The sequence below is a fragment of the Dasypus novemcinctus genome, chromosome 16 (assembly GCF_030445035.2).
Source record: "Dasypus novemcinctus isolate mDasNov1 chromosome 16, mDasNov1.1.hap2, whole genome shotgun sequence".
In the NCBI taxonomy this organism is placed as follows: Eukaryota; Metazoa; Chordata; class Mammalia; order Cingulata; family Dasypodidae; genus Dasypus; species Dasypus novemcinctus.
The window spans coordinates 22435891-22446999 of NC_080688.1; the positions used below are offsets into that span (position 1 = coordinate 22435891).

Consider the following 11109-nt stretch of genomic DNA (forward strand, 5'->3'; position numbering starts at 1 on the left):
CTAAGTACCTGGGCATCAGTAGAAAATGGGTAAGATACTGTGTAAATGCTTGAAAGTATCAACTTCCAGTTTCCTTAAGTGAGTTATGATCTCTGAACTGTAGATAAGCATATTAGTGAAATTTACATTATATGTGGTCATTATTCCATAACTTTCAAGTTCTATTCAGGTGTGTTTGACTTGGGGAAAGGGATATTCATTTGCTAATGCAATTAATTTTGTACATAATTATCCTTATCCTCACCCTACACTTGGAATATTTTCCCTCTTTTTTTTACCTCCCAGACATCCCAATTTCTTTTTTTTCATATTTCAGTCCTGAAAATCTTTTCTGATTTTAATGTTCTATACTGTTTTCTTTTGCCAGAGTATTTGTAAATTTGATATTTTTTCCCAGCTAGGTGAGAATGTTTAAAACATGATGGTGAAATTTGGAACTTTTCAACAGTTTCATTCCCCTATTTCTACTGGAATAATTTAATGTGTTTTTTCCAATTATTACAGGCAGGAAAAGAGCATTTAAAAATCAAGAAATGATAGAAATGATATTCACTCAAGCCTTCAGTCAAAGTTCTTATCTGCTAGAGCATGAGAAAGGTCACACTAGAGAGAAACCCTATGAGTGTCATCTGTGTGGCAAAGGTTTCCGTCAATCTTCTCATCTTCGAATACATCAAAGAACGCACACTGGAGAGAAACCGTATGAATGCAATATTTGTGGGAAAGCCTTCAGTCAAATGTCTAATCTTCAAACACATGAGAGAGGTTACACTGGAGAGAAACCTCATGAATGTCATCTATGCAGAAAAACTTTCAGTCGACATTCCCATCTCCAATGACATAAGACAACTCATACTGGAGAGAAACCTTACATATGTCATCTATGTGGGAAAGCCTTCAGTCGAATTTCTCGTCTTCGAGAGCATGAGACAATTCACACTGGAGAAAAACCCTATGAATGCCGTATGTGTGGTGAAATGTTCAGTCGAAGTTCTCATCTTCGAACACATGAAAGAAATCACACTGGTGAGAAACGCAATGAATGCCATCTTTGCGGGAAAGCCTTCAGTCACAGGTCTCATCTTCAAATACATAAGACAGTTCCCACTGGAGAGAAACCCCATGAATGTAATCTATGTGGGAAAAGCTTCAGTCAAAGTTCTTGTCTTTGAAGACATGAGAGAATTCACTCTGGAGAAAAATCCCATAAATGTCATCTATGTGGTAAAGCTTTCTTTGAACATTCCCAACTTCAACAACATGAGAAAACTCACAGAGGAGAAACCCTATAGCTGTCATTTCTGTGGGAAAGCCTTCAATCGCAGTTCTAATCGTCAATGTCATGAGAGAACTCACACTAGAGAGAAACCCCATGAATGTCATCTATGTGGGAAAGCCTTCAGGGCAAGTTCTAGTCTTCAAAGACATGAGAGAACTCACTGGAGAAAAACCCCATGAATTTAATCTGTGTAGGAAAGCCTTCATTGGAAGTTATAGTCTTTGAATACATGCAAAAACTCACACTGGAAAAAAAAACCCATGAATGTCACCTATGTGAGACAGCCTTCAAAGTAATCTTTGAGAATATGAGAGAACTCATATTGTAGAGAAACCCTGTTAGTGTCATCTATGCAGAAAAACTTTCAGTTGACATCCCAATCTTCAATAAGACGAGAAGTCATATTGGAGAGAAACCCTATGAATTTCATCTCTGTAGGAAAGCTGTCACTCATCGTTCTGCCTCAGGCAACATGAGAGAATACATGCTCAACTGGAACCATGGAAATATTATTCATATGGCAAAAGCTTAATTTTTCTAACCTTAGACAACATGAGAGAACTCAGACTGAAGAGAATTCCTATGAATTTAAGCAATGTGAGAAAACCATCAGTCATTGTTCTGGCCTTAGTTGAAATGAGAGACCTCAAGCTATAAAGCTTTCGGATATAGAAAAGACTCCATCCATAGATTTTACTTTAAATCTCCCCCAGAGAGCACACATACTGAAGAAACATTATCTTTTTAAGCAATATGTAATTTTTTGTAGTCATTCATACTACTTCAGTTAAATTAAGTTATACATTGAAAAATCCATATGAATATTATCTCTGTAGTAAAGACCATAGTAGAATGTTTGATGATATACCACATGGGAGAACTCACTGTATAAATGTAATGGAAGTGGATAATTCTCATCTGTCACTCTAACTGATAAAGCAAACCAGAGAGATCACAATTGAATTATTCTATATCTGAATTGAATAAGGTAGTACCTTAATTGGTAATTCAACCTTTAAGTAAAATGAGTGGACCACATTTTAACTTTTAAATAAAAGGAGTGCAAAACCAGGTCTGTATTCACTGTGCAGTATCATTCAGACAAACACATACTTTGGTGTGCTAAAGGAAACTCAGTCTAGGAATAACCACAAAGCATGAACGGATAGGGAAAACCCTTTGGAGATTTCCAGAAAAATATATATTGGAGAATGTATTCCATAGAAAATCATTTATTAGGAGATTGGGGAGTTTATTTGAATCAGCTGTTGTTGTTTTTGTGAGTGATTGTATTTGAGACATTTGAGCAAAGGATTGGATATCTGAGGGATGTTATGGACATCAGTTTGGGAAATGTTATAAGCTTGGGGATAGGAGAATGTGCAATCTCTGGTGAATTTTCTATGATAAATGAATATGATTCTGTGTTTGAGTTCAGTGGGTCAGTTTATGTGCATTTCTTTTGATCAGTGATTAAATATCAGAAGAGTAAGAATTTACAACTTTGTTTTGTTTCTTTTCTTAAATATATTCTTATTTATTTTTAAAAGATATATAGATTGAACAAAATGTTACTTTAAAAAACATAGGAGGTTCCCATATGCCACCCTCCCCACAACCCCCACTTTTCCCACATCGACCACCTCTTTCATTAGTGTGGTATATTCATTGCATTTGATGAATACATTTTGGAGCAATGCTACACAGCCTGGATTATAGTTTGCATTGTAGTTTATATTCTCTCCCAGTCCATTCAGATGGTTATGGCAGGATATAGTGTCCTGCAGTATCTTCCCTGACAGCTCCAAGTCCCAAATATGCCCCCATAACACACTTCTCTCTGCCTTCAGCAACTCCCATGGCCACTGTCTCCTCATCAGTGATACAATTTCTTCCATTGGTAGAATCACAATAGTTCTATAGTGGACTACCAGTAAATCCTCTCTAATCTATATTTTATTCTTCCATCCTGAGGATCCTGGGATGGTGATGCCCTCTCCACCTCTCAATTGAGAAGGAGTTTCAATCCCACATGACTAGTGGATGGGACTCTTGTGCCCACAGCTATAGACTCTCTCGGTTCCTTGGTGTGGTTGTTGTCCATCCTCTCCTCCCTGTCAGCTGACCTGGGTAAGTCCAATGAACTGGAGAGTAGTTGCTGCAACACTGCTGAAACTGAGAGCCCAGCTGGCACATGGACAGCCCAGAGATTCACGTCTGGGCATACACTATCCCCAGCACCAACCAAGGGTTCAATAAAAAAGATAGAAGAGGGAGTAGTAGAGAAGCCACATCTGAGTCCCAACTCACACACAGGAGCACGAATTCCAAAGTAGTTCCCAGTGGGAAGGCACTGAACTCCAGACCATCTGCTATTACTTTAGGGCCTGGTATCTTCAGAACACTCAGAAGAACCATTACCTGGGGTTGTATTTACTTTGGCTCTCTAAGATCCTGCTGACGTGTGTAGGCAGTACCCCTCTGATGGTCTCCCACCTCATTTTGAAGTCTCTTACCCCTTTAAACTCATTTGTGTTTATCATTTCCCCCTTTTATTCAAGGTCTTTGTCTAGTTTTGTTACCATTTGGAACTTGGTTGTAATCCCTCAGTGCCAGGGAAGCTCATCTCTGGCTGGGGGGAAAGGTAATGCATTTATATGCTGAGTTTGGCTTAGAAAGTGGCCCCATTTGAGCAATATGGATGCCCTCAAGGGTAATTCTTAGGCACACTGCAACACTAGGTCAAGTGTTTCCATATTAAAAAAAAAATCCAGCAGGGACTTAGGGATTTGAATGACAACAAAAAATGCATAGCCATACACATTATAGGCTTCCCAGAAGGAGAAGAGGAGGGAAAGGAGGCATACGGTGTGTTGGAGAAAATAATGGCTGAAAACTTCCTAACCCTTTTGAGAGACGTGGATGTACATGTCCAGAAAACACAGTGCACCCCAAAGATTATAAATCCCAATGGGCCTGCTCCAAGATATATAGTTGTCAAATTATCCAGTGTTTATTTTTTACTGAGAGGAAACAATACTTCTCAGTGACAATCATTATCAGTGAGCAGGAGGGTTCTGTACACAGTACTTCTATGGATCAAGTGGAGGTCCAGATCTTTCCCATTTCCCATTGCTAATGGCACAGTAGGGAGTACCAGCCAGAACCCACAAAAAGAATCATCCTTTTGTCTTTTTGATAATCAAACAGGTAATAAATTACAAAATCTACATGGTCTTTAGTCAGTGCCATTATGATGGTTCACATTTGGAAATCCTGTCCTTGATATTATTTATTGACATATTAAAGTCAAGTGTGGTCATATATGAAAATGTTATAGCTATTTTCATATGTAATTTTAAGTGTGCTGAATGCTTTCCTACTAAAATGGGACCTACTAGAAGTATATTTGTTCTCACCACTACACTTAGTAATTTTAGTAATTTTGGGAGACAGAATGCTATACTATAGAGAACAAGAAGATGATTTCTCTCATCATTTCCATTATATATAAAATGCCATTTGCCTTAAGTTTGGTAGATCCATCAGTGCGTCAGCACTGAACGTCAGGGGTCTTCAGGATGCCAGGGGAAGGCCTTTTATCAAGTATTGCAATAGGATCTTCATTGATGGGTGCTGTGATAGTGTGAAGGTTTTTCCTGATCCCAGAAAACTTCACCTTCTTGAGAGTATTCCATTCCTGTGGGTTTTTGACCTTTGCATGTATTGGATTCAGTTAGGGTGACCATTGACTCCATTAATTCCATGAGGCATCTCCAGGGAAGATCTTGGCTACCTTGGCATTGTCCTTTATAAATGGAGAACTGAAAACAGCACACATGCAAAAATATCTCAGAGACAGTAATCCCAAGAACCTGAAATCAATAGAGCACAGAGGTACAGAAAGAGGACAGTGAGAGGCTGAAAGAGACAAGGGCCTGAGGAGAGAGAAGAGAATCACATACCTGATTGCCCATAGTGAACTTAGAATGTAAGCCTGGAGGCAAAGGCAGACACCCAGGCCAGTAGAGCTTCTATTTTGTCTTGCCATATAGGAGGAGTCCAGGTTCACCAGCAGCTGACCTTCAGTAAGACATCATCTCTAATGATAGTTTGATTTGGACATTTTCACAGTCTCAGAATTATAAGATTTTAAACTAATAAATTCATGTTTTTTAGAGCCAACACATTTCTTGTGAATTGCCTTGGCAGCACTTACCAAACTAAAACAGGCACCTCTGCCACCTTCTCATTCAAATGTTTCATTTCCTGGTGTCCTTGGCAGTTATGATACTGAATTCACCCTGTCTTTAGACATTGCCTTTGGAAGTACCCTGAATACACAGCACCCAGGATATAATTGGTATTCCTAGCCTAAGGAGTACCTGAGAACTCTTTGTAATCCTTCCTATTTAGACCAAATTCTGATAACAGGAGAAGTTGGTTTTTGAAGGAGTAGTGCTGTGATGTGTCTGGGAAATCTGTGGCCCAAAAATCAATGGTGCTGCTTTCTGAATGACCTGACACAGAGGTGGCAAAAGGATATGAAAATGTGGAATATGTTAGCACCAGTAAGTGTGTATCCTAATAACCTGCAGGATTCCTTTTTGGAGTTGAGGGACTTTAGGGATGTTAATTTTGTTTGTATTGTGTCAGGGGTCCAATGCTGAGCTTTGGCTACTACCTAAGAAAGTGTCTTCTGGGCAGGGCCTTATATCTTGTTGGAGTTTATGGCCTAACCAAATTTTGAGGCCCAGTTAGCAAAACATGCAATCCCTGGGCAATTTCTTCCTCACACAGGCCTGCTAGTATTATTTTCTCAATATGATGGAATACTTAGAGTCACTTGGGCATGGGTAGCTTTCTGAAATCTTGACCCACCCTTTGGGGGCATGTGATGGTTAGACTATTGTGTCAACTCGGCCAGGTAATTGTGCCAAAATGTTTGGTCAAGCAAGCCCTGGGCCAACTGTAATACAAGGGCATTTATAGGCTTTAGTCACCATTGACTTTACTGCAGTGAAAAATCATAGATAGCTGATTACAATTACATTAATCAGGAAGATTGCCATCAGCTTAACCCAATGAGTTGAATGCCTTAAAAGGGGAATTGATTCCAGCATTGAGAGAGAATTTCCCAGCTCATCTTGGAACAGCCACTGTCTCACATAATGTGTCAAGAACCTTCGTTGGATTTTCATTGGAGGCTCTGGATGCTGTCTGCCTGTGGAACCTGAACTTGTCCAACTCCATGGCTCCATGAGTCACCCTGATAAAATCGCTTACTATTGACAGATATCTCTTGTTGATTCTGTTCCCTAGAGAACCGTGACTAATACAGGGTATGTAGTGGGCAAGTATAAATACTCATGTGGCAAAAGAGCAAAGACCTTCATGGGAAGTGGACTTGGCCCAATGGATAGGGTGTCCGCCTACCACACGAGAGGTCTGTGGTTCAAACCCCGGGCCTCCTTGACCCATGTGGAACTGGCCCATGTGCAGTGCTGATGCACGCAAGGAGTGCTGTGCCATGCAGCAGTGTCCCCCGTGTAGGGGAGCCCCACATGCAAGGAGTGCACCCCATAAGGAGTGTGCCCCATAAGGAGAGCTACCCAGCATGAAAGGAAGTGCAGCCTGCCCAAGAATGGCACTGCACACACAGAGCTGACACAACAAGATGACGCAACAAAAAGAAACAGATTCCCGGTGCTACTGATAAGGATAGAAACGGTCACAGAAGTAAACACAGTGAATGGACACAGAGCAGACAACTGCGGGTGGGGAGGGGGGCGGGGAGAGAAATAAAAAATAAATCTAAAAAAAGAGTGAAGACCTTTAGATAAACCTTGACACTGGAAAATAATTTGATCCATGTCTTCTTGGAGTTGGATGACAAAAAAGGCATTCACCAGGTCAACTGTATAACAAACACCAGTGGAGGACATTATGTCTTCCATTTGAGTCACAAAGTCTGGCACCACAGGTCCCAAAGGGGGAACTTCTACAATAAGCACCAATAGTCTATAATTAACTATTATGCTCTACTCATCTTTTCTACCGGCCATACCAGGTTTTTTTAGGCAGAGATCATGGAGTAGAGGAAAGCTGCATATGGGAGTTCTTTTTATGATTTTTGAAATGTCCTTTTCTCCACAGGAAGGCTCTATCACCGCTGATGGACAATGCAAGTTTATGGGAGCACTGTGGGTGCAGGGCCTATCTCTTTCCCCCAACCATTGGCCAGAATTATTTAGAATAAGGGAGCATATACTTGTAGTCACCATTAGGATAGGCAATGTTGTAGGATATCAATTGTGACAATGTATTTCCTCATGAGAAGTATCACCACAGATGTGACCAGAGGCCAGAGGGACCATACCCACAGGGTAGCAGTAACCTTCCATCCCCATACCCCTGTGAAATGCCCCAAACCTCACAGTGCCTCTCTTCTGGATCTCCTGGAATGATAGTAACCAGGGACCTGTATCCAAAAGTATTGTAAAGCTTGTTTGATGTGCCTAAATAGTACATGCACTGGGGCATATAGACTAGAGTCCCTGCCGGATGATTGGAATTCTTGTTCGCAACCAGAGGTTATTTTCAATTTGGTTATAGATGTTGGCAAAGAGGTCTCTCCCAGGGCTCAAACTCCTCAGTCAGAACTGAAGGTAATAGCAGAACATCTCCAATTTTCTCCCCCTCCTCTCTCCATATACAGGGATTGAGAGGAGAAGAACAGCAAGGGGAAGATTGTTCCTATAGAGCCAATGACCATGTTTCTAGTTGATATTTTCCCCACAATTCTCCATTGGAGATCTCAGCTATGGTGCCAAGATGGTTCTTCTCCTCACCCCAGGGATTCCCCTGGGAAGCACTAATAAACAGGTCTATCATGCCTCCCCCTGATCCACACTAAGAGTGTGGCTACTGACATAATTGAAAAAGGAGCTAGACTGATAGGCATAGAGTCCCTTTGCTCTAGTAGCTACAAGAACATCGATTGGTAATTGAAGGTCGTAAGAAATGACTGCTGCTGACCCATCCTGCACATCTCAGGACTTGCTAGATTAACAGGCATGATACTACTGCCCACAAATCTAGCCTCTTTTCAATTACCTCAGTGGCCGCACTCTTAGTGTGGAGCACGAAGGGCATGATAGACCTGTTCATTAGTGCTTCTGAGGGGACTACCTGGGGTGCAACGCAGAACCATCTTGACAATCGCTCAGGGGAGTACTTTCTAATAAAATCAGTGTTTCATCACAAACTGAGAATCTGGCAAGGCGCTAAATCACTCAAAAGGGGTTGATTACCAGGACCTAAACCCAGTTGTCTGATAATGATAACATCTTCCTTCTCACTATTCCATGTATTGGTTTACATTCAGAGGGAGGGCACCCAGAGTCATATATGCTGGTCTGGCTCCCTAAAGGGTACAGTTAAATGGAGACTGCAGCTACACAGAGGCTTCCTCCCTTCCTACCCCCTACTTCTTACCTTAACTCCAACTGTCTAAGAATTTGTTGGAGGAATGTCTTAGATGCAAAACAGCCAGTGTTCCTCCATTCAGTCTTTTTGACAAGGGTTGTGGGGTACCACTGTTGTAAAGTTAAAACAATAAGAGAGAAGATCCTCTTTAGGCTTTTCTCCATACCTATCTTTCATATCCCATATCCCCTCTGTAAAAGCTTGTAATTTCATTTTTGCTTCTGAATCTCCATCTTCAGTTCTAATAATCTACTGAATAATGACGAGGCTATCACTAAATACAAGTAAGTCTGTGTGCTGTGATTGAAGATATGCCTGGTTCCAGAATGAGAAGAGACATTAGAAGTCATGAACGAGCAGAGTTTGCACCAAGTAGTGCAAAGTTCACTCATTGGCTTCAGCATGATCCAGCCAGCCAACATTCTGGAATTTATGAGGGAATTCTCAAAGTCCAATTTATTGTCACCCTTCTTCCAAAGGATGTAGAGAGTATGTCCTAGTTCCCCACCTATAGGCCTTTGCCTGTATCCAGGCTAATAGGGTATGGTGAAACTTCTGTGTAGCCCACAAAGACACCAGCACTGTTTTGTCCAAGATGCCCCTGTACAAAAGGAATGCAAGTGCCATGAAAAGAATAGACAAAAAATCAACCCACTTTACTTCATATTTCCCCACGCACTCTGGAGCAAGTTGCTTTCCAGGACATCCCAAACACAGGGTCAGGCACAGTAACTTTTCATAAATGAACACTTTATTATCTGCACAACACGAAGGGCCCAAAAGAGCACCATCCATCATGGCCCATCTTCCAGGGAGACCAATTCTTTGGTCCAGTGTAGGTTTATGGGTAGTTAGGAGCTGGAGATGGCCTCTAGGTGTGTCCTTGTTTCTTTGGCATATTACATTCTCCAGTGCACTTTCTGTAGGCACCAGTTATTGTATATTGGACTACTTCATTATATCCTGCAATAGTTTTGTTGACCATAGTAACATTAAATATAGGTGGGCTCAAAAGAAACAATTCTCAGGATCAAGCTACACCATTTAGTTTTAGTAGTCATTAGGAACTTCTCCTAAGGATGTCCTGGTGAAATTTAGGGTTTCACTATAAGAAGCATTCCTCTGGTGGAGGGGGGTCATATCCTGAACAAATTTGATACAGTCAATGATATTGCCACCTGTACTGAAAGGCCAGAAGTCCCATATGCAACCAGAGGAACAAAGTGTGGTGGCATTCTCTTGCTGCTTCACATGTAGCACAAGCATACTACAAGAGGGAGGCTCCTACATCAACTCCAGGTTTGAATTGGGAGGTCTTTGAAGTAATTACTGCCTAATCACAAATCACCCTCAGGGATTGTGTTCTCAGTTGGGTACACTGAGATTAAGATTCCTTTCCAATGGTGTATCCTAATCAGGCAAGTGCCTGCAACTCCACCACCTCAGAGCTCAATATATGCTCACATATGTTGCAGTGCCATGCTTCTTTTCCACCAGAATGCAGTGTTCAAATGTCCAAATAGCTTTAAATACATGGGCCCCAGTCAATAAGTTATTTTTACTGAAGAACTTTGTGGAGTTTTTCCTTGAGTCATCTGTTCCAATGTTCTATCACCCCATTTACTTCAAGGTCGGAAGGAACATTTTCAGCCAATATCAGGCAATGGGACCATGTTTTTGTTGGGTATCATGTGCTGTAAATGAGATACATTTATTCAATTGGAGTCTTGTATTTGAGTCCCATAGTTTAGCTGTTTCTCCAACAGTGGTCTTGGCGTCCATATGATACACATGAATTGGTGTCTCATATCTGGATTATGTGTCTAAAGTGGTGAGACACCTTTGGAACCCTTCACTGATATGAAGCCTAATGTGGTCAAGTTGCCACTCCCATACAGGGCCTAAGCCCCAATTGATATGGCCAACACACCATGCTGTATGGCCTGGGCTCACTGTCAGGAATAGCATGAATGTTTTGTGTCTCTAACATAGGTATCTTCTAGAGTGAGTCCTCATGTTTTGGCTCATTCTTGCATTTGTGTTGGGCTTCTGAGTCCTGTTCTTTGGTGGATCCAGCAATCATGGTAACTTTGATATATGGATGTTCAACATGGATATTCCATTCATTTTGGGCTTTCTTCTTTTCTTCTTTTAATAAGCAGCTTAACAGACATGTAGTTACACAAAATAAAATCCTTCAAAACAGGTACAATCAATGCTGGTGCTATCATACATTTTCCCTTATAATAAACTTTAAAAAAATTCTTAGGTTGCATAATAGTTACATTGAATTTATAGTTGATTCCCATATACCTCACTACCACACACTCCCACAATTTTAC

The 11109-nt window shown here is 41.0% G+C and overlaps 1 protein-coding gene across 8 annotated transcripts in view; it reads left to right on the forward strand.

The window, feature by feature from the left end:
• Positions 1-2778, forward strand: part of LOC101430519 (zinc finger protein 596-like) — a 52797-nt gene extending 50019 nt beyond the window's left edge. For all 8 annotated transcript variants that reach the window (XR_011645921.1, XR_011645923.1, XR_011645922.1 and 5 more), the window contains one exon: positions 505-2778. Coding sequence is in view for 1 of the 8 variants with exons in the window: in XM_023584780.2 (XP_023440548.1) it covers positions 505-839 (335 nt within the window). In the remaining 7 variants the exon portion in view is untranslated. The remainder of the gene's footprint in view (positions 1-504) is intronic.
• The last annotated feature ends 8331 nt before the right edge of the window (positions 2779-11109 follow it).